A 27,850-nucleotide genomic window follows, 5' to 3' on the forward strand; every position below is an offset into this window, starting at 1 on the left:
TTTGTATAGTTAGTATGCACCCAGGTTCAGAGATAGCAATGTCTGTCCTTTGTTGACCCCATTATGGTATTTACCAGTTATTCTAAATGTTGTGATGCAATAGACATAACAACTCATTTTATATTCCAGTAAATATTAGTCATAGGCAGTCCACGTGATGGAATCAGCTTTTTTAAATGCAACATCAGTGGCTTCTATCCTCTGTTTTTATAAGTGTTTAATTTCTGGCATGCTGTGTTGAACCCATGTGTCACCTGCAGTAGTCAATCATTGTATAAAGTCAGTTGGGTTCATTTCAAACCAGTTCAAACTGTTGACTAGCATCAACAAATATGATACTCATCTTGTGGGAAGTCTTTGCATGGCCTATTCTTCTACAAAAGTGTACTGCATTATTTCTTCCAATTTGCCTGAGGTGGTAGCTATTTTATATGCTTTTATTCCTTGATCATCCATTTTCTTAGTACTGACATTCTTGGTGTTATCACCTGTGATTGCAGTTTTGTGACTGACACCATATGGGTCATATTCAAGAAAGCATGTCAATGATATAGTTCATTTGCAATATTTTAACTATTGAAGTTTGGGGAAGACTTCTTATACATCTTATAAATCTTCAGTAACTGAGGCTTCAGCTAACGGAGATTGCAGTAGTGTGTGTGAGTTGCATGTACGCGCGCGTGTATGTGTGTGTGTGTGTGTGTGTGTGTGTGTGTGTGTGTGTGTGTGTGTGTGTGTATCTATTTTTGACAAAGGCCTTGTTGGCCAAAAGCTTTTATTGTGACAGTCTTTTGTTGTGCCTATCTGCGACTCAGTGTCTCTGCTATTTGGTGAGTAGCAACTATACTTTTTATAATATTGTTCAGTATCTTTACATGCTTTTTCATTGGCAATAAATGCTTCAAGAGAAAAAATAAATCTTGTTTTCAGATGTGAATGAACAAAAATTTAATAGTTTTAAAAAATTGTGATAACTGAAAAATATTTTCCTTGTCTTTATATGTTACTTGTTTGGAACCAAACTTTTCTAGCAGGATTAATTAATACTTGTGAACTATCTCATTTTAGGATTTTCTTGAAATTTCTCTTCATTTATGATGATCTCATTTACAGGGGATGGTATAGGTGATGATGGTAGTGATATGAATTTGGGAAGATGCCCTGTAGGTTACAAATATAACATATCTTCACAACTGTGTGATGGTAAGTACAAGCTCAGTTCAAGATACTCCAAACAGGTGTTAGTTTAATACATAAAGTATAAAAAGTAAATCATAGGTTAACAAGTTTTGGTGCCATGAAAACTGTAAGAAGCTTAATATGAATGGTCCTGCACTACATTTCATCATTATTTGTTGTGTAGTTATATTGCTTTTGCTTATTTTTCACTTGAATTAATTACAGATGATGTATGCTAGGTGGAACCAGATAAGACAGTTCTAAAAACATATAATTTTGATTTGTTAATATATGGTCATTTTGTATGTAATATGTTCTCCAAAAAAGGCATAAGAGTTGGTTTATGCTCCATCTGCAAACACCGGTATTGTGGTAAATAAGATAAGGTAAATCTCAAGTGTAGAAATAACACAGAACTGTTGAAATGTTACACATGCATAAAATGCATACTAGAACACAATCTAACAAATTCTCTGACAACAAAATAAGAGGTAATGAATATATTATCAAAGAAATCTGAAGTAGTACAGGAAAAATTGTCTGTCTCAGAAGGTTATCAACTGGTGTACTGTTTTTGTGTACCTCATATAGGGTTAGAAATGTGAAATAGAAAACATTCAAAATTTTAAACAATTAACAAAATCCAAGTGCTGCTAATGACAGGACATTATAGTGAAGAGACAAATGAGACACCTATTGCCCACGAAGTAGGATGCCTGTTGTACAGGGACAGAGGGAGAAAGCTTTGTCGCCCCACAGTACTATCCCAGGCACAGCTCACCTTAGCTGCTGATAGCTGTTAGGAGTCTGGAGACGTTCAGTGAAAGCCACAGACAGAGAAGATGAGAAAGTTACCACACCACAGGAGGGACTCAGAGTCATTGTCAGATGGGACTGAGATGTGCCAGTACGTGTTATAGCTAGCTGTAGGATCACATACAGTTCAGAGGCAAAAGGCAGTTCTCAAAGACCAAGCTGTCAAAATGACATATTCGCTGGTCACAGAATTTTTAGGTATCTGAAAAAATACTACTTGGCACAAGAAAAGAATGCTTTCACAGTAGTGCACAAAAAGAGGACATTATGAAATATCTGTGAAAACCATTGCAAATGAAACAGTTTACCAGAAGCAGATCCTGAGATGACTCATCAGATGTATGAACACACCTGCGAGTGCAAGGGGAGAGATTCACTTTGTGTGATAGATTTCACTGCAAAATTTGAGGGTAGACTCTTCAATGCTAGCCTTCATGGAAGGGACTTTACGACAGTTCACACAACATTCAAGAATTTGATTTGCTGCACAGTGACAGTCAGAGGGAGACATTTGCACTAATGCCAGAAATCTGTCTCTGCCAAGGCTATAGACACTGGGGACCACGTCATGCAGCCACTGAGGAAATCCCAGCTGACTCCTGCACACAAGCTGTGGTGCTGAGAGATGGCTAAACAACACGCACTCCAGCATTCCACATCCCAGTGTTCTGTTTGTCTCAGAGTAACAATAACTAATGATCCTGGAAGCAGTTCGAAGAGTTTTCACTAATATAATGAGCATATTATTATTGTTTTATCATTTTAATCATAGGGGTGGAGATATATTAACTTTTTCATAAAGGGTACCTGAACTTCATAGCTGTGGCCCAAACATAACATACTGTGAAAATAAACTCTAATTTCATTTCGGGACTTGATATCCCTAATCCCTTTATTTATTATTACCTTGCAAAATCCACACTCGGGTCTGCCTCTATAGCCAAGAGGTCAGGGTGTCTGCCTGCCACATGAAGGTAGTTTTCCTTGGTGATAGGACAGGAACAGATGCATTCCGCCTCTGTTCCTTGAATGAGAAGTAGCAGCTTCAAGCTCTGGAAAGCTGACAACAGCTGTGGGAGCATTGTGCCTTCCCCAAACCCTCCTTACCATATCCAAATGACATCATATTGCAGAAGATGATGTGGATGCCAATGGAAATGATTGTGGAGTTACTTTCTTTTAATGTCTCCCTTAAGTGGAATTATAACGTAAAGTCATTCACTAAAAATGAGTCTTGGCTTGAGCAAACTCCATTACTTCATAAATAATGCCCAACATGGAGTCTAACTAAATCCTTGGCTACATCATATACTAATAAATGTGCAATAAACAGTTCCAAAGCTTGGAGTCATGTCTGTTTCTGGTTAAACCCAGACTGTCCCATAACAATGCAACCAAATTCCACAGACTCAAACTGCTTTATCAACTAATCCTAAAACAATGTAAAAGAGGGTAAGAAATTTTTTGGAAACTAAAGTCATACACTCCTGGAAATTGAAATAAGAACACCTTGAATTCATTGTCCCAGGAAGGGGAAACTTTATTGACACATTCCTGGGGTCAGATACATCACATGATCACACTGACAGAACCACAGGCACATAGACACAGGCAACAGAGCATGCACAATGTCGGCACTAGTACAGTGTATATCCACCTTTCGCAGCAATGCAGGCGGCTATTCTCCCATGAAGATGATCGTAGAGATGCTGGATGTAGTCCTGTGGAACGGCTTGCCATGCCATTTCCACCTGGCGCCTCAGTTGGACCAGCGTTCGTGCTGGACGTGCAGACCGCGTGAGACGACGCTTCATCCAGTCCCAAACATGCTCAATGGGGGACAGATCCGGAGATCTTGCTGGCCAGGGTAGTTGACTTACACCTTCTAGAGCACGTTGGGCGGCACGGGATACATGCGGACGTGCATTGTCCTGTTGGAACAGCAAGTTCCCTTGCCGGTCTAGGAATGGTAGAACGATGGGTTCGATGACGGTTTGGATGTACCGTGTACTATTCAGTGTCCCCTCGACGATCACCAGTGGTGTACAGCCAGTGTAGGAGATCGCTCCCCACACCATGATGCCGGGTGTTGGCCCTGTGTGCCTCGGTTGTATGCAGTCCTGATTGTGGCGCTCACTTGCACGGCACCAAACACGCATACGACCATCATTGGCACCAAGGCAGAAGCGACTCTCATCGCTGAAGATGACACGTCTCCATTCGTCCCTCCATTCACGCCTGTCGCGACACCACTGGAGGCGGGCTGCACGATGTTGGGGCGTGAGCGGAAGATGGCCTAACGGTGTGCGGTACCGTAGCCCAGCTTCATGGAGACGGTTGCGAATGGTCCTCGCCAATACCCCAGGAGCAACAGTGTCCCTAATTTGCTGGGAAGTGGCGGTGAGGTCCCCTACAGCACTGCGTAGGATCCTACGGTCTTGGCGTGCATCCGTGCGTCGCTGCGGTCCGGTCCCAGGTCGACGGGCACGTGCACCTTCCGCCGACCACTGGTGACAACATCGATGTACTGTGGAGATCTCACGCCCCACATGTTGAGCAATTCGGTGGTACGTCCACCCGGCCTCCCGCATGCCCACTATACGCCCTCGCTCAAAGTCCGTCAACTGCACATACGGTTCACGTCCACGCTGTCGCGGCATGCTACCAGTGTTAAAGACTGCGATGGAGCTCCGTATGCCACGGCAAACTGGCTGACACTGACGGCGGCGGTGCACAAATGCTGCGCAGCTAGCGCCATTCGACGGCCAACACCGCGGTTCCTGGTGTGTCCGCTGTGCCGTGCGTGTGATCATTGCTTGTACAGCCCTCTCGCAGTGTCCGGAGCAAGTATGGTGGGTCTGACACACCGGTGTCAATGTGTTCTTTTTTCCATTTCCAGGAGTGTATGTGCAGTGCAAGCAAGCTTTTTCTAATCTTGCATATAATTTTTCCCATGACTGCATAGATATAAGTTTTTGGGCTAAAACAGTCCTAAAACTGGATTCTCATACCAAATTATTTACCATTACTGACACCAACCATAATACTACTGGCATTTCAACTTTATCATGCTACCAATGGGGAAAATCATAGCACACTAAGTTTATGGAAAAAATGAGAATACATTTATTGCCACAGAAATGCTTATTATTGCATATTAATACACTGCTCATTGATATTGTTTGGGTTTCAGGGAAAATGGTTTCAGCTTGTACATCTACATGTATTCAGTAACCTAAATTGAAGTGCATGGTATGACATGTTAGGGTTTTTCACATTTCAGTCACAATATGGACTGCAGGAAGAATGACTGCTTAAAAGCCTCCATATGTGCAGTTATTTGACTAATGTCACTATTCTAAGTTTTGCCAAAGACAATATATTCCATAGCAGCTGATAAACAGTTTATTACAGGCATGTTCAAATGCCCCACTGGATGGTAAAAACACTAAAGCTGCTGCACAATGTCAAAGACTGAAGACAGATATATGGATTCAGATGTGTCCTTGATTGAAGGCCATCACCACTCTGTAGAAATTAATGGGCATAGTCACAGATGATGTAAAGTACAAAACTGTACAACATACTCTGCAATACAAGAGTATTATTCTACTTTCCTACACCAGAATGTCAAAACTGTTAAGATTTCTACTTTATTTACATTGAATCTCTGGACTATACTTGCATTGATCTGCTGTTACTTGAAACTTGCATATTGAAAATATTTGCAGGAGCAGGACTCAAATCCAGAACCTTGCCTTATGTAAGCAATACTATTATCAACTGAGTGATCCTAACTTGTCCAGTAAGATATACAGCAGCCATGCCTGGATGGTTCAGAATTATCTGCAAAAGCTCAGGTCCCAGGTTTGAGCCCTGGCCCAATACACAGTTTTAATCTGGGAATATGTTCGAAATAGTGTAGTAGGTTTGAACCCTGGCCCAAGACACAGTTTTAATCTGAGAATAAGTTCAAAACACTGTACACTCCACTGCAGAGAGAAAGAGTACTTATTTTATACCTTTATTTACAAGGTGAACAACTTTGCTTCTGCCATTTTTTCCCCAACATTTGAGGCTCTAATAAAACAAATTGGTTACACATGTATCATTCAAAGTATTTTCCATCACTGGCCATTACTTTCTCCCATCTTTCAGGCAGTGTATAAATCCCACGCCGAAAAAAAATGTTCATCTTTTGAAGTGATCCACAAATCGATCCAATTTGTGACTTCTTCATGAGATTGGAAGTGTTGGTCGGTCAGGCCAAGGGCCATTGATTTAAACAGGTGATAGTCAGAGGGAGCAATGTCTGGAGAATACAGCGGGTGGGGTAGGAGTTTGTATTTTAATGTTTCCAAGTACATTTTGACCAGTTTTGCAACATGGGGTCGAGCGTTGTCATGCTGCAAAATCACTTTATCGTGCCTCTCGCTGTTTTGCGGCCATTTGTCTTTTAATGGTCTGCTCAAACACATTAATTGCATTCAATAATGAGCACCTGTGATTGTTTCACTTGGTTTTAACACCTCATTGTACACAACGCCGAGCTGGTCGCACCAAATGCAGAGCAAGACCTTGGAGCCAGGAATATTTGGTTTGGCCATCGACGTGGAAGCATGGGTGGGATATCCCCATGTTTTTTTGCATTTAGGGTTATCATAATGAACCCATTTTTTGTCCCTGGTCACAATGCGATTAAGAAATCCCTTCTGTTTTTGCCTCTGAAACAACTGTTCACAAACACCGTTCAACGTCTCTTGGTTTCAGCTCACATGGGACCCAAGTTCCTTCTTTCTGAATCATCCCCATAGCCTTGAGAGATTTTGAAATGGCTTGCTGTGTCACTCCCACTAATCATGTCATTTCTTCTTGAGTTTGACGCCAGTCTTCACTCAGCTATGTCTCCAATCTGCATCTTTGAAAACATTCTCTCTTCCACCGCTATGCCGGTCTACAACATTAAAATCACCATTCTTGAAGCATTGAAACCACTTACTACGCATTCTTTCACTAATAGCATCCTTACCATACATACTTGAGAGCATTAGATGAGAGTCAGCCGCTGTTTTCTTCATATTGAAAAAAACAGTAACACCTCCCACAAATGACGAGAATTAGACTCGTAAACTGACATTTTCAGTCGAGAACAACTTTATGATGCAGACACAAATTGACAAATGTTTGAATGAGGTTATGTTGACCAAGGTCCAAGCTAACTGCCTGACATCTGCGATCTGTTTCTTTCGACTGCTACTTACCTGGCACCTGTTGGCAAATGGCGGAAGCAAAGCTGTAGTACACCTTGTACTTCTGTCATTTTCTATTTTTCTCATTTGATTTTCCTTTTTTCTATTATTTGTTCTTTTTCTGCATTTACTCATATTCTGTATGTGGCGCTCTTCTTTTCTTACTGTTTTTCTTAATTCTGTAGTTTATTCTGTAGTTTCGTAATGACTCTTTTTCTTTACTCCATATATTTGCCTTTTCTTAAATACACTTATACTTGAAAAAGGATTTACTCATAGTTTTACATCTAAATTAGACTATACTTGTCAAAGCCTTCCCTTTGCTACTTCTGTGTTACAGCCTTTCATCTTGCCGTGTACCATGATGTGTAGTGACACAGTGGTTTTGGGATATTGGTCTCCCATTTGCAAGAAGCAAGTTTCAGATCCCCATCTGATCATCCAGATTTAAGTTTTCAAGTGAGGTGACACAGTAGTGAGACACTGGGTTTGCATTTGGAATTATAGCAGTTCAAATTCATGCCTGAAAATTGAGATTTAAATTTTTGTGGTTCCCCTAAATCATTTAAGGAAAATGCTGATAAAATTCCTTTGAAAAGGACAGAACTGATTTTCATTCCTGTCCGAGCATGTGCTCAGTTTCTAATGACCCCATGATCAACAGGATGATAAACTGTGATTTTTCTTTCTTCCTTATATGTAGGAGAGAGTAACAGACTCACTGCTTAATGTTTGTGGGATTCCTACCACAGCAACAGCCCATCATAGAGTGATCCTAGTAATGCCTTTTATTCTTTTCATCTTTGTCATATTGTTTTCTTATTTCAGATTCCTGATGAATCAGGCAACTGAGTATGATTCTTGAAGCCAATAACATAACTCTTGTAATTGATTTTTAAAATGTTCTTTGTTTCCTTGTGTGACATATTTACTCAACATAACAATACTTAGTCAACAGTTGTGCGTGTGAGTATGTGTGTCTATTGTTGAAGAAGGCCTTAATGGTTGTGAAAGTCTTTTTGTTGTGCCTATCTGTGACTCAGCATCTATGCTATATGGTGAGTTGCAACTTTCCTTCTCACAATATTGTTACATATCATCATGGATTTTCCACTGTTTTACTCAGCGTAAGCTAGCAGGGAAAGTGCACTGAAAATGATGTGACTATCACAGTCCTGCAAATCACATTCATTCTTATATATTAAGAGTAACAACACAACTGTTGCTGTCACAGCATTATCATGTCCATTGATTAAAGTAAATCTAACTATCACCTCATCACACACCTGGATGCTCAGTTTTGTTCATGTTACTACTCTGTAATTTTGAAAATGTCAGTCACTTTGTTATTCTGATTTAAGTAAAAATAACTTTAGGGAAATGTTGAGATTGTCCCTTTGAAAAAAACAGTGTCTACGTCATGTGCAATTCACACACCACTTGTGGTCTGATTGTAATGGGTCTATAAGTGATGGGATATCAAACTTATATATTTCTTCATTTTTTCTTCCATGCATGTGCCAAGTATGAGGAATAGTTAAAAGATTTAACTATCACCTTGAAAAAAGGGAATAATAAAATAAAGTAAAAAAGGAAGTTTCTTCCTCCCCCCCCCCCCCACTCTCTCTCTCTCTCTCTCTCTCTCTCTCTCTCTCTCTCTCTCTCTCTCTCTCTCTCTCTCTCTCTCTCTGCTGTAGGTGCATGTCTGCACTTCTGGTAAATATTGAAATACTTGCATCTCAGAGAGTGCCACTAGAGGATCCAAAGCAAAATGCCACAGCACATTAATAATTAAGTCTTCTGGATTCCTGCATCATTTTAACTGCTGCTGATATTGAATTACTGTAACAATATTCCACTTCATCAATATGCTGTGCTATTTTCTGTTGGCTCCTCTATGGTGTGCAGTGGTACTGTGGCATTGGCATGGTAGATTCATTGTGTTCCAGAACTATACAGACATGTACCTGCTAACAAACTGAAAAATTATCATGTAACCTTTTTTTAGGTTGTTATTAAAAATTCATGACTACCACTTGTATATAGCCTGCCAGTTGCTAAACACTTCCTTTGGTCAGAGCCACCTGTATGTGAATAGATAACTGAATTTTTAATGAATTTTTTAGTCGCTAACCATTCTCATTTGAAGGCCAGACAAAAAGAAGTAAGATTGCAGTTACAGGAAACAAACTGGCAACTCATTGTGTTAACTTTTTCATATAACACTTTGAAACAATTAAATTAGAATCACCAGATCAATATTCTATGGTTTGTTCAAGTTGTATGGCCCATTTTTTTTGTATTCAGTCAAAAATAAATTTATTTTTCCCACTGCAAGGGCTCTATATGTTGTTTGTCACTTTAAATCTATAAAAAACACATTATATCCCTTTTATTACTTGCCGCAGATTTCATTTCAAAGATCTTCCTCCCTGCAGTGTTATTGTCCACTTTGCACACATTGTCATTCTAAGTGTTGTAGCCAACAGAATAATGGTATTAGAATTCCTCTGACATTTTAGGATCCATTTAGTCTAACCAAAAAAATTTTTGCTTGGTGTGGTAAGCTAAATGGGTTATATTGATTCTCTACTTGAATGCTAAGAGATTCCATCCTTTCACATAGTACTGCACTGGCCAGTCAGTTACAAAACATAATCTTAATGAAGACTGCATTTTTCATGAACAACAATGTATATCCCTTATTGTGAAACCAAATTGTGATTTTGCAATTAATGTAATGCCCTTGTATCCCCTAACTTGAAAAGACACTTTTGTGTAGTAACCTCCTATGGACATGAGTAGATAAATAAAATAAAAAAAAAAAATAAAAACAATAATCGACTTTCAAATGTAAGGCACAAATGTTAGAAGCCACAATCCCAGGCACTGTGCCGCCATTTCAGCTGAGATTATTGTGTCCTTAAGGGCATCTAAATTTCATCAAAAGCTTTGACCATTATTTTCTCATGAACAGTTGAGTATCTATGGATGAGCCAGGATACGTGTTCACATATTGTGACTCCTCTTCCAATGAGCAAACTTTCTGTGAAATTGGGTTATACCACTTGTCGTGTTCTCTTTTTGAGCCTTAAAGCAATGTGGTTAGTATGGAGTCAAATGAAGTCCAGGTAGCATTGTCCCTGCGTGAGGGCTACCCTAATTGTCACATGTAAACATGAGATATAGGAATAGAAAGTAAATGAAAAGAAGTATGGGTGGGAAATCATGACGGCTAGCTGCACATGGCATTGTGCTATGCAGTGGTGAAAATTTGCGCTGTACCAGAACTCAAACCTGGATGTACCACTTCTCATGAGCAGCTGCTTAAATGCTTTGGCCATCTAGACATGATCCCTGACTGAATCAAATTTCTAACTTATCACATGCTACAATGCAGCATCTCTCATCCATTAAACTCTCTGCTCACAAATTCTGATTCCCTCAGGATTTCGGACAATGTTCATGCATCTGCACTGCAACAAACATCGAGGAGCTGTTATCTCCTTTTGTAAATATGTGTAGATTCATGTGATGTCTGTTGTGTTGGACATATCTGACAAAACAGACACCACTCAGACACATACTAATTGTCACCCGTTGTTGAGGCTGGACACAGTAAAAAATCATTTGTTCACCCGGCAGTAGCTCAGAACTACTGTCTTTGTTATGGTTCCTTGAAACTGCAGAAATTATTGTTATTACAATGGTGAGTGTCTTTTATATGTGTATATTAATTATTATTATGCAAGAGAGAGAAATGGCTGGTGTGTGAAATATTACAATCCATCTTTATTATTATTATTGTTTCTATTTTTCTCAGACCTTAGGTCTGGTTAAAAATGGGAAGTGATGCGGACCTTCATCAAGCGTGACTTCCTTTTAACTGTACGGTATATGTTACATTGTATTTACGAACTTTCGGGTTATTGAACATGTATCAATAATTACAGATTTCTGTAGTTGTTTATATAAGTTTGGATGTAGCTGTATTGTGTTGATGTACTGGTGGATATTGTGTGGTATGACTCCTGTAGTTGATAGTATAATTGGTATAATGTCAACTTTATCCTGATGCCACATGTCCTTTACTTCCTCAGCCAGTTGGATGTATTTTTCAATTTTTTCTCCTGTTTTCTTCTGTATATTTGTTTTATTGGGTATGGATATTTCGATTAGTTGTGTTAATTTCTTCTTTTTATTGGTGAGTATGATGTCAGGTTTGTTATGTGGTGTTGTTTTATCTGTTATAATGGTTCTGTTCCAGTATAATTTGTATTCATCATTCTCCAGTACATTTTGTGGTGCATACTTCTATGTGAGAACGTGTTGTTTTATTAGTTTATGTTTTATGGCAAGTTGTTGATGTATTATTTTTGCTACATTGTCATGTCTTCTGGGGTATTCTGTATTTGCTAGTATTGTACATCCACTTGTGATGTGATCTACTGTTTCTATTTGTTGTTTGCTAAGTCTGCATTTATCTGTTATGGTATTGGGATCTTTAATAATATGCTTGCTGTAATATCTGGTGTTTATTGTTTGATCCTGTATTGCAATCATGAATCCTTCCGTCTCACTGTATATATTGCCTTTTCTTAACCACGTGTTGGATGCGTCTTGATCGATGTGTGGCTGCGTTAGATGATACGGGTGCTTGCCATGTAGTGTTTTCTTTTTCCAATTTACTTTCTTCGTATCTGTTGATGTTATGTGATCTAAAGGGTTGTTGAAGTGGTTATGAAATTGTAGTGGTGTAGCCGATGTATTTATATGAGTGATTGCTTTGTGTATTTTGCTAGTTTCTGCTCGTTCTAGAAAGAATTTTCTTAAATTGTCTACCTGTCCATAAGGTAGGTTTTTTTATGTCGATGAATCCCCTTCCTCCTTCCTTTCTGCTTATTATTATTATTGTTATTATTATTATTATTATTATTATTTCTACAGTTATATGAAGGGCTTATTTCAATAGTGGTACAAGTCCATTACCTCCACTTTTCTGTCTTTGATGCTTTTCTGAAATGAATATTTGAAACAAACAGAAAGAAAGGTTCATCTCTAGCAAGAAGCCATATGCTTGAATATTTCTGGTATCTGAACTGCAGAATTTTCAGTGCTCATTTAACTTTAGGACCCTGTATCTCAGAATGAACAAAAATGTACTTGTACCACTATTGGAATAAGCCCATCATATAATACATGCCATATGAGATACATGACTAGCTTGATGCAAAATTTTATAAGAGAAAGTAGTAAAGCATCAAAGGGGGTTTTCAAAACATCTAAGAAAGAGAAATGTAACTGTAAAATAAGTATTGCCATTTATTTTTTTAATCGATATCACATGCATCAATATAACAATTTTGGAAACAATAAAATTAACAGAATAACATTAAACAAAGGACAAAAATTTGTTTACATGTCTTTTGGTATGTTTATTATTAATTTTTTCAAATGGATGTCCAAATTGTTGAACAAAAACTGGATAAAGGAATTGTGTAGAGTGTTTCTACTGTTTTTTGCATACTGGATACATCAAACTGTCTGTTGTCATTATGTAGTTAATTCAAAAGCTGATAGCATATCTACACGATCTGTTAATCCATTCTTGAGGGTATTTTTGTTCTGTCATTGCAATTACAAAAATGCATGATTTTTTTCACCAGGCGTATTTCAATTTATTAAGGTACAGCACCCTCAGTGGTCTGTATTTAAGTTATTTACATTTTGATTTGCTTTTTGATAAAAAAAAACAGTTCATTAAGAATAGGTTGATTTGTACTTACCGTGATTTTCTCTTGATTTCTTGCTTACATTGGTAAATGCCTTCTGCTAGCTCATCGTTGTTTTGCTGTGTTAGACACTGATAATTTTGGTCTAATTTTACGTTGTTCTGCAGCACTACGCATTTCTTATGTTTTTCACAACACACTTTTATGCACCACACTGTATTCTGTGGTTTTTTTTTTTTTTTTTTTTTTTTTTTTTTTTTTTTTTTTTTTTTTTTTTTTTTTTTTTTTTTTTTTACTCCTAGGTATGTGTTGTGGTTTGTGTTTTGTAATGTTGCCAACATAACCTTTCCACTACTTTGTCTTTGACCTGTTTCTGTTTATTTATATACTATGTAAGAGTAGGGAAGGAATAGTGATTGGGGGATTTTTTTTTTCTAGTGTAGGAGAGGGAAAAACCTTGATGAGCAGATGTAAGTGTATAGCAGTGTGATGGAGTGTGAGTTAGAGGAGATGGTGAGGAGCAAGAAATGAAATGAAATTGTGAGTGGGGTGGGGGGTTATGGGAGAATGGGATGGGGTGAAGAATGGAAAAGGCTCTTTTCATTTTCATGTAATTTCATCAATTATTTTATATAGAGTCTGATTTCCAATGTTTATTTGGTCATTGAGCAACTGTTTATTTTGTGTTAATGCTTTTTGTATGTGGAAATTTTCTTGGAAAGGGAGGAGGTGTCTGTCTTTACTGATTTTTATAATATTCATAACTTTTACAATATTGCTTGCTTTATGGTGTTCTCATTTTAGATGATCTGCTAATGTTGAATTGTTTGTACCATATTTAAATGCTGTGCTATGTTCTTTATATCTTGTGTGGAATGTCCTGCCAGTCATTCCAATGTATATCTTTTCACAGTCTCTGCAACTGAGCTGATAGATACCAGATTGTTGGTATCTGTCTGGCTTTGATTTCAAATTTGGGATGTGCTTTTGTATTGAGTTGTTTGTTTTGTAAGCAATGTTTATGCCTTATTTTTTTGAATATGTTACCTATTTTATGTGTGAATTTGTTGTGGTAGGTCATTGTATGCCCTTTTTTGTTGTGGTGCAAGTAGTATGAGTTAGTGTGGTTTAGTTAGTTTTTCCATTATTTATCTCTTTATTTTTTTGTTTAGTTTATCTACCATTGTTTGTTTGTGTCCATTTTAGTGCTATTTGTTTTATAATGGCTAGCTCTTTCTGATAATCAGAAATGATTAGGGGATTCCTGTTCAGCCTGTTTAACATGTATTTGACTGCTGCTTATTTGTGGTTCTGCAGGTAGTTTGAGGTTGCATTTAAGATAATGTCAGTTGTTGTTGTGGGTTTTCTGTAAATGTAAAATATTTTTTATGTACCATTTTCTCAAGACCTAGTTGTGTATTAACAACAAAGTATCTCAGTCTTGCAGCTGAAATAACAGAGTGTGCCTGCAGTTGGCTGTGATCTTTAGATTTGAATGGTCTTCTTTCTTTTTTGGACAAATGATCACCCAAAAAAATTATTTCAGTGACTTTGGATGCCACTTTCAACTTTATCTAAGAACATGTCTGAAGGGAGATACATCTCCACTTCATAAACTCATGATCTAATGCCCTCAATAATTGCAGCAGTGGTTTCAACCATTCAGTTCTGTTCCTTCTTTTTGGGCTTCGCTTCTGGCCTCATACTGCATGTTCATTAAGGTGGAATAGCCTGTGTTTCGAAAGCACATATGATTTTCTTAAGGTGATTTACTTTTCCAATGAATAACAAATCTTCATAGAACTTTTAGAACAGTTATTTTTGTTTCATCTTCATCTTTAGGAAGTATCCAATATAATTTTCAGAATATTGTAGAGTGTGAACTGTCATTCTCATTCATTTGCTTCCAAATGCTCAAAAATGAAATTTGCCCAGGCAGATGCCTCATGTGCTTTTGGTTGTCCAGTGCTACTGTGAACTGCAACATCATATTTGAAAAATCCTTCTGCACAATTACCATTGTATTTATCTTCAACAACAAGATGATCTTCAATTGGTCCTACACGAAATTTTACTTGAGACACTCATTCCTGGAAGCCCACTCTGTTGTTACTTCTTACTATTTACTTATGAATTTTTTTTATACAGGCTGTCTAGCGAAGGAGCTCCTGATTTCAAAATTAAATATCTCAAAAACCAAGATCGATAGATGAGTGCAAAAAAGTTATGTTTATTGTTTTTCATGTGCTTATAATCCTATCTGTGTGCTTCTTCCCCACAAAATAAACAGTTTGTTTCAAGATAAAGTTTTTGAGAAGATGATTGATAAATGTGGGACTCATTTTCCACCATACCCTTTTTAACATAATGATCCTTCTGCACTTCTCATGAACAACAACGGCAGTAAGCCTTAAGTTCACCGAAGCAACATGTTACTGTCCCTTCTTATCTTAATTGTCTCAATAAATATTTGTATGCCTTTTTCCTTCACTATGTCAGATCTTCTCAGTCCACTTTCACCACAAATAAAACAGTCAGATATCGCATAGGCTTCCACGATGAACATAAATAAAAAATGTTCAGTATACACTTAGTGTCTCCTCCACTGCCAAATTCAGCAGCGGTCAACAAAATACCTGGCAGAAAGCATGTTTTTGACAGTGGAGCAACAAAATCCAGAGACATAATGTACTGGTAAATGAATGAAACCACTAGAGTGAATACTGAAAAAACATGTTGGATGGAAGGTAAAAAATTGAGTCATTAAGAATGCGACATCCATAAAACTGATAAATGGTGATATTTACTAACCGTTAAGTTTTTTGACACTTTATTTTACTTATTGAAAACTCATTTTAATGCTCTAGAACTATCCTTCTAGAAATACTTTCATCAAATTGGCAAATTCTCAGATATAGCATGTTTTGTGGTGATGAAACAAGTGTTTATCAAAAGATAAACAACTAGCATTTTTTGATGTAGCATGGAAGATATGGAAGTATCAATGTTTCATGAAGATACATTGTAGATACATTCAACTGTGACACTTATATTTAGTAATGAGGATGAAATTGTATTAATCCTGTTCTAACACACTTAGTAAGTTGATTGTTACAGTTGACAGAGACCTTAGACAGAACATACACAGCACGATGACTTCTGACTTCTGCTGAAAAGCACCAATTAGAAAAAGGGGGCAGACCTGCCAAGAAAACTTCTACAAGCCGTAGTTGAAATCAGTCAGCCCAAGGGTCAGCAAAAGAATGTCAACTTCATGCAGTAGCTGGCCATTGCCAATCTTAGTTATCTAACATTGTTACAACATAGTTAACTAAATTTCATATCCATTACTATCAGTAAGTATCCCATTACCATCAATAAGTACCATATTCAAACATAGATGTTCCTATTCTGCACTTTCGTGAAGGCTTGCAATCTTCATCTGTCATTTCTACCATAGCTCTGAGAGGGGTAACATATTGCCTAATGTACTAGACTCACATTCAGGAGATCCGGGTTCAACACAGAGCCAGCCATCCAGATTTAAGTTTTCAGTAGTTTCCCAGTGTACACTAGGTGAATGCCAGAATAGTTCCTTGCAAAGGCCATGCTGCTTCCTTTCTGTCCAGTAATGACAAATCTGAGCAAATGTCCATGTCAGTTGACTTTAACTGTCAAAGATGCATAAAACGCAAAACTTACTTCCTTATTTATACCATAGCATATGCCCTATGACCAGTGGACCTACTAAGTGGAAGTTGTGTATGTGTGTGTTGTCAGCATTGAACAAGATGTGAATTCTTTTCCATGTACTTCTCTCTTCATGATGGTCATTGTGATGCTTCCCCCACTCACTAACTCATTATTTGATAAAATTTAAAAAAAAATACAAAATCTATTAATGCTTGGATCACATTCACACAAGAAAAATAAGCTAGTTAGTTTTAGCTGCAAGAAACAATCATCTTCAGATCATGATCACATAGAATGGTGAACACAAACTGGATGCACCAGTAAAACTCATCATGCAGTGACATGCATTTGTGCAGAAAACAACATGAGTAAAATATTTGGTGCTAACAGTAACAACAGAACAGAGCCTGCCATACACCATACTAGTATGAGAGACAGATTGAACAAACTGGTTGTACCATACAAATCATATCAATCAATAACCTGTATGAATTGCTAACTGAGGGAAAAAATGTCATACAACTGCAAGTTAATGATTGATGTGATTTGCACTGGTACAAGCAATTTGTTCAACCCGAGTCTCATAAGAGTATGGTGTACAACCAGACTCAGTTATGTTATTACACTTAGTACCAAATTTCTTATTCATGTCACTTACAGAAATGCATGTCACTGCATGATGTTCATTACCAGTGCATACAGTTAGTGTTAAACCTGCATTTATGAAGACATGCTGAAAAGTAATGCCTCTGAATATTTTATGGGAAAACTCACAATTTTTTAAATAAAACAAAATTACTAACATTCTAAATCTTTATTCTTTGTGTCTACATATTTGCAGCCCTCTGCCACCAGAGAGCTCTGAATTGTAGCATGTAACATGGTGTGTAATGTAACTATGCAGGAGTATGAAAAACAGTGTGCTGTAATCGAGTTTCAATTTTGAAGAATTCATCCACACATGAAGCATCTTCACCTTCAGCATGACAATGCCAGACCCCACATGAGTGCTGTGATGTTTGCAACAATCTGATGCCCTGAGTTCATTGTCATGGATCATCCTCCATATAGTCCCAGCTTGGCCCCATCTAATTTTCATCTGTTTCTAAAACCTTCAGAACACCTTAACAGAGATGAAGCAGTACAAGCATTCTATGGTGCTGGTATCAATGAACTGGTCTCTTGTTGGGAGACATGTGTTCTTTGCCAGGGTGACTATGTTGACAAATAAATATGTAGATATGACAAACAAATGTGTAGAATGTTAATAACACCAGGTTTATTTAAAAAGCTTTAGGAGTTTACACACACAAAATTTTGAGGGATTACTTTTCAGCATGTCCTCATAATATGATCATTATCTGAAGGTAGTTGTTAGTTACAATCAAAACTAGTCAATCATCATATTCCAGTTTCCTTATGTAAATGTGATTTATGCATTAAAAGATTTTTGTTGTGTTCTATTACAAGTCCATGTAATTACAATATCTGTTTTGTTGAATCCTCCCTGAAGTGAAATCCTGGCTTTGCCCATGCTGCGAACTAATTGTTTTTGGAGGTGGTAATTTGAATTAATTCAAATCATTATATTTACAATGGGCTCCCAAAACCTGAACATCTGATGCAAGATAGTATGCTCAAGTTTGGAAGGTAAATTGTATAACTTAACAGTCCCCAGCCCAAAACCAGCATAACTCAAGTGCATAGTACTCACATCATTGTTGCTTTGCATGAAGGTGGAAGTTCCACCCCTTGAGTCCAGGATACTTGCTCACTTCTCTTTGCTGATAACTGTGATGTAGGAGGTGGTGGTAACTGCTGAAGTCCTCTCCAAGACCAATTTTACTGAAACCCCAGGTGTCAAAGTCAAGAATTCTAGGCAAAGTTTGTTGGTTCCAAACACAATCTTCAAATACCTGCACACCATACACGGTCATTCGACTTCATAAAGCCACTCATTCAGCAGCAGCGGGTATAAATACACAATACTTCTACTCACAACAGCTACCAAGGATTGATTTGTGTTGATGAAGCACATGAAACTGATCACTTCTGAAAATTATTGACTGCACTATCTGAAGGAAAAACCCAAAATAATGTCTCAAAATAAGTTGAATCCTGTAGAGCCAGTTTTAGTTGCCTTTTTTGGAACTGTCATTGCTAGGTAATTATTAAACTGCCGCATTTTACATTAAATAGAAAAACTTTGTTAACAGTGTTAGCAACTCTCTAAGCTTATTTGCAGATTAAACTGTATCATTGGAAAGTAGGCTTGATGAGAACTGTTGTAGCACTCAAGATGACTGAGATAGATTAGTTCATTGTGCCAAAAAATGATAAAGAATTCAAAATACATGTGCATTAATAATGGGATTAATGACTACAAAATCTTGTGCTATTTCACTGTACAGTTAGAAATGACACAGTCAGTAAGTGAGTGTAATATTCATTGACATTATTCTGAACTATAGTACTTTTCCCAAATCTGACATTATCACTTTTACACAACTTTGCATAGCAGGATTTCATGTTGTTCCTATTTGCATTGTCTTTTGTGCCCAAAATGTTAGTGTTCACAGAATATTCTAATCATCTCATATATAATTTCCTGCTTGCAGATAGGATTTGATATGGATCCATCCCAAAGCCATGAGGAAATCTATGTTTTTAGCTATCACTTAATAATTTTATTCAGTGGATTATAGACTGATTTGTATTGTGTTTACAAACATACAGACAGTTATATCTTTTACTGCAAGAAAATTTGGAAGCAAAGTGTAGTGCAAAAGATGCCTCACCTCTCAGTCTCCATTTAATCTGTCCTACTGAGCACAATGTTTGACTAAAAAATAGCTGGATTAAACAATGGAAAATGCAGGATGGACTGTAACAACATTCTGAAAAGGATAGTTGCTACTCACCATATAGCAGAGATGCTGAGTTGCAGATAGGCACATCTATCTGTGACTCAGCACATCTGCTACATGGTGAGTAGCAACTATCCTTTTCATAAATAGCAGGATTAGGTATAAGACATTCTGTATTTTTTCTTCTTCACAACTTGACATTATCCCTTACAATATACTGCCCTCCATTATCCTTATGTCACTCCATGCATATTTTCCACTCCTCAAAGCAGTGAGTGCAGTTAACTTCTAAAGGCATATTCTTGGTCTCTGGTTTCCCGGCCATTCACGGTAAGTGGAACCTGCGGTCATCTGCTCACCACTTGGTTGCACTGGCCAGAGAAGGCCGGGCAGCCATGCCAGTTTGTGATTTTTGGCCCATCTTGATGCATGTCAGGGCACTGTGGCAAAACTTAGCCACATGTCCCTGTCCTGGACACATAATGCACTGGAGCTTAGGGGCCAGGCCTGGAGGTAGAGCTTCAACTTGCTCTGGGAAGCCTTGGAACTTCTGCAACATGAAGATGTGACCTGTTATTTGCATGGTGGTGGCAAACAATGGCAGCCTCTTCTAGTTCATATGGTTACTCAGTTTGACAGCTGTATCACCAAAACCACAGCACGTAGAAGCCTTTCTTTGACTGTTGTCTTGTTGCAGATCCGAGGTAGCCCATGGAGGAGCACCTTGGTCATCATCTCTCACTTTTTTGATGGCATCATCTTCTTCTTCTTCTTCTTCTTCTTCTTCGGTACTATGGCAGTGTAGGCAGCCACAGCACCTTTTAGCGCCATGAAATCAGCAATGTTCACTATCTGAATCTCTACCACAGCATCTGTGTCAGCAGACTCAATGCTAAGACTGAGATCGCAGCAGCTCGATACCTTGCCATGTAGCTTGGTCCATCCTATGCCTCTGCATTCAATGTAGAGAGGAGGGACCAGCCTACGATTATGTTCTTTCTTCTTGGAGCAATCAACAAGTTCACACTGATGGTCCCTTCACTGAGTAGACTTTTCATCACCCTTTTTCCATGCTGCTGTATGTAACAATGACAGATTTTGCTTAAGTCATAAAACAATGTCAGTGTCAGCTGCTGCTCTAGATCAACTCTATTGGTGCTGGCTGCTGAGGGGTTGGCAGGTGAACGGGTAGCAGAAATGTTATGGGGGAGCAGCCACGTGACTCAACATTGTCGTGTTTGACCATGAGGATTGTAGTGTTTGGCTGTAAAATATCAGTCTGGTTGTCTTTTAGCCTAATCTCGTATATATTTTTTCTTTAATAACTGTGTTTGGAATCCTGCACCTCATTTTTAAAGTCTTGATGGTGTTATAAATATTTAGCATATGTTACCATCATGCTTATAATACTGTTTTTAAGTGGGACTGTTGATATGAGTACATGTATATTGGCTTGCTGTGTAGCATGAGGGCTATGTATTCTTCATTTCTTGTAACTAGAATCCCAATTAAGGCTAACTGACAAACTTTCTCACTTTCCATAGTACACTGGGTGTTAGATATTGAAAGTAAAGGGATAGTATAGTCACTTAGTTGCCATCATCATTTCTCCATAAAATGAACACATTGTCATTATTTGAACACCACATTCTGTTTTCTCAATGTGAAAAATGTAATAAGTTTGTTTGAAGTATGTAGAATGAATTTTTCACTCTGCAGCAGAGTGTTGTGCTAAAATGAAAAGTCATGGCAGATTAAAACTGTGTATCAGACTGGGACTGAGATCTATTCTTTGAAGTAGTTTTTGTTCCTCTTTTCCTATATAATTCATATAAAATCAAGTTTCCTAAAAACTTTTGATAATTCACTTTTCTATAAGTGTTATTGATATGACTGTAACTGTAATGATATGAATGTTTTCATTTGTTACTGTGTTGCTAGACTTGTGCGAATATATTTATAACTATTGTTTTGAGACAGTCAGTGACTTAAGTGAGGGAGATAACATAGGAACAGCACAGTACACATTTGACTGCTGCTTGCGTGTCATGCAAAGCCATTAAATTCAAATGTGACAAAGAAGACATGGTGTTAATAACATGCAAAATCAACCTTCTCAACCTTACCAGGAAACTTAATAGAAACTTATCCTTATGTTGTTCCTGAAAAAGGAGCATGCATGCATGACCAGTTAGATTGGCAATGTGGGATGAGTAAACGTGGAAGGTTTCCTAAAGTCTACTGCAAAAGGGAGGCCAATGGTATTCATAGTGAAACAAGAAGTCTCTTTGTAACAAATCTGGGTTATATTTCCAGATCTACCAAAAAAATCCAATTTGTCCTTGACTTAAAGACTAAGCAGCTTTTTAAGAATAATAGTCAATATAAGTTTTGCATTTACTTTAATTTAACTGAATTTCCATAGTAGTCCATTGTTGGTGGTGGTAATTCATTAGTCATAAGTGCTGGAGGAGTAACTTTTGTAGCTGAGAATGTTCTCCACACATTGTAATATGAAAGTAGCACTGTAACTAAAAATTGATGTACCCAAGGTGTTTATTTTGATTTCCAGTATCCTTATGAAAGTTAAAATTACATCAGATTTCACAAACATTGTACAGATTTAAAATCACAACTGAACTTGACAAAGACTGAACTCCACTTCACTGACTCTACAAAGACTGGGCTTAACTAAGGTGGTCACTGCCACATCATCTTAAAAAACTTCACAGTAATTACAAGTATTATTTTACACTGTTGAAAACTGTGCAGTTGATAATTGAGAATAATAAGTACTAGTTCTGCAAACAGTTACACACATCATGGAGCACTGTACATTACAGAAAATATATTGTCATAATCATAGTCTGGAATATATTACAGTTTTTATGTGAAATTGCATTATTTTACATGTCTTAACAATGTTTTCAACTAAAGTTTTAGTTACGGCTTAATTATGTCAGACAGTTTATTGCTAATATGATTTCAGTTTTTGTGCATAGATTGTGTTTTATTGCACATTTAACTTTTGATGTGAGAAAATGTTAAAGTTCATTTCCCAGAACTATTGACTACACAACAATCACAAAAATATTTCTTGACCTACTAATTTTTATAATAAAATTGAATAATTAGCTGAAGATTGTATAAACATGAAATAAAATTCTTACAGTAGAAGACATATGAATAAAGAAACCACTCAATACACACAATGTGTGATTAGAATCTACAACTGTGGCGCTGAATACACCAGTTAATGTGGTATAGGTTAGTTTCGTAGGTGTTATCACATTGTACCATGTGCCAACTTCTAGACTGGCAATGTTAGGGAGACTGTTGCTAAAATGATGAGACTCTCCTTCCAGCACTGAGTTCATGTACCACTGAGGTTGCTGCTGTCACAGCAAACCATAGGTAGTGGAATCTTGTCACATTGTTCTTCTGTTCTACCTCACACTTGATGAAATTCTCTATTTTTTCATCATCATACATTGTGCTGTGACATTCATTAAGAATAAAATTAAGTTTTTAGTAGGCTTTCTGTGTTCATAAATTGATTTGCATGACTGGCCCAAAGAGTACATTTGTATTGCTGTTCCTACACACCTTATATTGGTGAGCCTACTCACTCAAAGGATTTTCTCTATTTTGGTAAATCTAACGTAATGCTTTTCAAAATCGTGGCAGAGGTAACAGTGAAGAGGCAGAGTAGATAGGAGTATATGTATGACGGAAAGCTGTAGAAAGACAATACTACAAAAAGCTCTGACTATATTCTGATTAAAATTACTTTGTGACTGACAGTTCTGTGAGACAAGTGGTAGGGGACAAACTGCCATCCAATTGCAGCTCTTTCTCGAGCTCCGTGTGCTTCCTGTGTTACCTGTTGTGTAGGTTACATGCAGCACCTTTGTGAAGCATGGCTGGCTGAAATTACACCATGTGCTAGAACATCACGAAGAATTTATATCTCTTCCTCAGAACTCTCAACAGTTGTCGCCAGAGTGCAGCATGATCACATGAAGCAAAAATGGTGACTCCACATGAGTCTGTGTAAGCAGTGATGTGGTTTGCAGATTGCTGATTACTGTGCAAAGAAAAGATTGTAGGTTGTACAGATGTGATTCACTGGATGTCTAATCAGTCAGGCAATGGTATCATAAGTTTCTGGCAACTAGAAGTGTTCTGAAACATTCTGATGGTGAATGTCATATTGTTTCGGAAGAGGCAGTGGAGGACTTAAGATAAGCATTTTTTAGAAGCCCACATAAGTGAATTTGGTAGGTATCTGGGCAGCTTAAATGTACCACGATCAACACTCCATCATGTAGTGCACAAGTATCATCATTTGTATGCTTACTAAGTGCAAATTCTGCATCTGATGCAGAACAGCAAACCATGCCAACAATAATTTGCTCCACCTATGCTATAGCATATTGACATGAATCCCAGCTTCCTGAGAGGATGTTTATTCTGAGATCATGCAACCTCCATGTATCAGGAAAGTTAATCAGCATAATATTTGTGTCTGGAGGCTCTTAACATCTGCACGCTATGCTCAACAACTGCTTCTCTTATGTGCTCCTCAACTCTTATAAACGCCTTCTGGTTTCTGTACAAATTGTAAATAGCCTTTCACTCCCTGTGTTTTACCCCTGCCACCTTCAGAATTTGAAAGAGAGTATTCCAGTCAACATTTTAAAAAGCTTTCTCTAAGTCTATAAATGCTAGAAATGTAGGTTTGTCTTCCCTTAACCTATCTTCTAAGGTAAGTCATAGGGTCAGTATTGCCTAACGTGTTCCAACATTTCTACAGAATCCAAACTGATCTTTCTTGGCTTCTTCCAGTTTTTCCATTCATCTGTAAAGAATTCATGTTAGTATTTTGCAACTGTGACTTATTAAACTGGTAGTTTGGTAATTTTTGCACCTGTCTGCACCTGCTGTCTTTGGGATTGCAATTATTATATTCTTCTTGAAGTCTGGTGGTATTTCGCCTTTCTCATACATCTTGCTCACCAGATGGAAGAGTTTTGACATGGCTGGCTCTCCCAAGGCTATCAGTAGTTCTAACGGAATGTTATCTACTCCCGGTTCCTTGTTTCAACTTAGGTTTTTCAGTGCTCTGTCAAATTCTTCATGCAGTATCATATCTCCCATTTCATCTTCATCTATGTCCTCTTCCATTTCCATAATATTGCCCTCAAGTACATTGCCCTTCTATAGACCCTCTATGTACTCCTTCCACCTTTCTGCTTTCTCTTCTTTCCTTAGGACTGGTTTTCCATCTGAGCTCTTGATATTCATACAGGTGATTCTCTTTTCTCCAAAGGTCTCTTCAATTTTTCTGTGGACAGTATCTATCTTACTCCTAGTGATACATGCTTCAACATCCTTACATTTCTTCTCTAACCATCGCTGCTTAGCCATTATGCACTTCCTGACAATCTCATTTTTGAGATGTTTGTATTCCTTTTTGCCTGCTTCATTTACAACACTTTTATATTTTATCCTTTCCTCAATTAAATTCAGTATCTCTTCTGTTACCCATGGATTTCTACTAGCCCTCATCTTTTTACCTACTTGATCCTTTGCTGCCATCACTATTTCATCTCTCATAGCTACCCATTCTTCTTCAACTGTGCATCTTTCCCCTGTTCTTGTCAATCATTCTCTCTCTGAAACTGTCTAAAGCCTCTTGTTGTTTCAGTTTATCCAGGTCCCATCTACTTAAATTCATACCTTTTTGCAGTTTCTTCAGTTTTAGTCTGCAGTTCATAACCAATAAATTGTGGTCAGAGTCCACATCTACCCCTGGAAATGTCTTACAATTTAAAACCTGGTTTCTAAATCTCTGTCTTACCATTACTTAATCTATCTCAAACATTCTTGTGTCTCCAGGCCTCATCCACACATACAACCTTCTTTCATGATTCTCAAACCAAGTGTTAAGTCTGATTAAGTTATGCTCTGTGCAAAATTCTACCGTGCAGCTACCTCTTTCATTCCTTACCCGCAGTCCATATTCACCTACTACTTTTCCTTCTCTTCCATTTCCTGCTATCGAATTCCAGTCCCCCATGGCTATTAAATTTTTGTCTCCCTTAATTCTCTGAATAATTTCTTTTATAGTATCATACATTACTTCAATCTCTTCATCATCTGCAGAGCTAGTTGGCATATATACTTTTACTACTGTGGTAGGCTTGGGCTTGGTGTCTGTCTTGGCAACAATAATGTGTTCACTATGCTGTTTGTAGTAGCTTATCCATGTTCCTACTTTTTTATTCATTATTAAACCTACTCCTGCATTACCCGTATTTGATTTTGTATTTATAACCCTGTATTCACCTGTTCAGAAGTCTTGTTCTTTCTGCCACTAAATTTCACTAATTCCCGCTATATCTAACTGTAACCTATCCATTTCCATTTTTAAATTTTCTAACCTACCTGCCTGATTAAGGGATCTGACATTCCACACTCCAATCTGTAGAATGCAAGTTTTGTTTCTGCTGATAAGTGTCCTTGTGAGCAGTCCCCGCCCAGGGGTCCGAATGAGGGACTATGTTACTTCCAGAATATGTTACCCACAAGGACACCATCATCATTTAACCATACAGTAAAGCTGCATGTCATCAGTAAAAATTACAGCTGTAGTTTCCCCTTGCTGTTCTCAGTATCAGCACACCAAGGCCATTTTGGTTTATATTACAAGGCCAGATCAGTCAAGACTTTTTTCCCTGAAACTACTGAAGAGGCTGCTGCTGCCCCTCTTCAGGAACCACACATTTGTCTGGCCTCTCAACAGATACTCCTCCATTGTGGTTACAGCTATGGTACGGTTATCTGTATTGCTGGGGTACGTGAACCACCCCCACCATTTCTGTTGGATAATGTGATGTTTTACTTATTGTTTTACATAAATCAGTTCTGGTTCTGTGATTTCCTTGTATTTTAGCACTGAAAACAGCTGTTTATAGCTGAAATCTGGATATGCAAGAATAATAAAATACCAATAGAACTGCGACTGATTGCTGTATTCCTATCCTTCTGTACACCATTAGCCCCCTCCCCCTCCAAATCTGGACAGTGCTCTTCTCCTCACCAGCCTCACTTCCCTCTTTGAGGGCTGGTGTGGAGGCGAGGTGATGGGGTTGAGTTCACAGTACTGAACTGCTTTTCACTTAATGGTAGGATACATGAGTCAATGTATCTGGGCAGCTCCCTGTCCAGGACACTTTGGCAAGCATTAAGGGAAGAGGTAAGGTCTCAGTAGCCACGTTCAAGTTACCAAAACAGGGGAGTGAGATCCTGTCCTCACATGCACCAGCAACCATGGATTAGTCGACTGTAGCCAGCCGCTGGACATATCCCACAGCAAATGGGCCACAGCTGTGATGCTGTGCTGTGGGAACATTGCAGATGATGGGATGAGCCATGGGTACATCACAGACGACAGGCCAGGCTGATAAACATTTGGCCATGCATACAGTGTAGATGATGTACCAGGCTGCTGCATCTCTGGCCATGGGTACATCATTGATGACAGGCCGGGCTGCAGGTACATCATCACTGATGATGCACTGGGCTGCTGCACATCCAGATATAGGTGCACCATCTTTATTATTCTGCTGCAGGTGCAGGCCTGCCTCCCATTCATTGTATCCTCCATACCACCTGCAAATAAAGAATGAAAAATACATGGAAATGCTGAGAAGTATGCTTCTGAAATTTTTTAGATGACAATTCTTAAAGCTTTTTAAACAAAACAAATGTTATTAACATTCTAAATCATTATTCTTCATTTCTAAACATTTATTTTTCAACATAGTTACCATGGCGACACATACATTTCTCCTGCCAAGAGACCAGTTTGTTGATACCATCACTGTAGAATGTTTGATTTTGTTGACTGAGCCACGGTCTCACCTCTGCTTGCACCTTTGTCACAATGAATGTGACATTCTTGAAGATGTTGTTTAAGTTTTGGAAACAGATGAAAACCTGATGGGGCCAGGTTGGGACTGTGTGGATGATGGTCAATGACAGTGAACCAAATGTATCGAATTGTTGAATATGTTGCAGTGCTTGTGTGTGGTCTTGCATTATTATGCTGAAGGATTGGGTGCTCCATATGTGGATAAACTCTTTGAATTCAAAACTGAATTACAGCACGCTATTTCTCTTGCACTGACATAGTTATGTTACACATCACAATGTTAACATGCCATAAATGGAAATGAGTGTATGGTATTGTTGGCCGAGAGACCCCATCGAGGAAGTTCAGCCGCCAAGTGCAAGTCTTATTTCAGTC

The 27,850-nt window shown here is 38.0% G+C and overlaps 1 protein-coding gene across 4 annotated transcripts in view; it reads left to right on the forward strand.

Moving 5' to 3' along the window:
• LOC124722859 (fibulin-1-like) overlaps positions 1-27,850 on the forward strand; it is a 649,840-nt gene that overhangs the window by 286,823 nt on the left and 335,167 nt on the right. For all 4 annotated transcript variants that reach the window (XM_047247987.1, XM_047247986.1, XM_047247989.1 and 1 more), the window contains one exon: positions 1,114-1,203. In XM_047247987.1, coding sequence (XP_047103943.1) covers positions 1,114-1,203 — 90 coding nt within the window. The remainder of the gene's footprint in view (positions 1-1,113; positions 1,204-27,850) is intronic.

This window comes from Schistocerca piceifrons, chromosome X, assembly GCF_021461385.2.
Source record: "Schistocerca piceifrons isolate TAMUIC-IGC-003096 chromosome X, iqSchPice1.1, whole genome shotgun sequence".
In the NCBI taxonomy this organism is placed as follows: Eukaryota; Metazoa; Arthropoda; class Insecta; order Orthoptera; family Acrididae; genus Schistocerca; species Schistocerca piceifrons.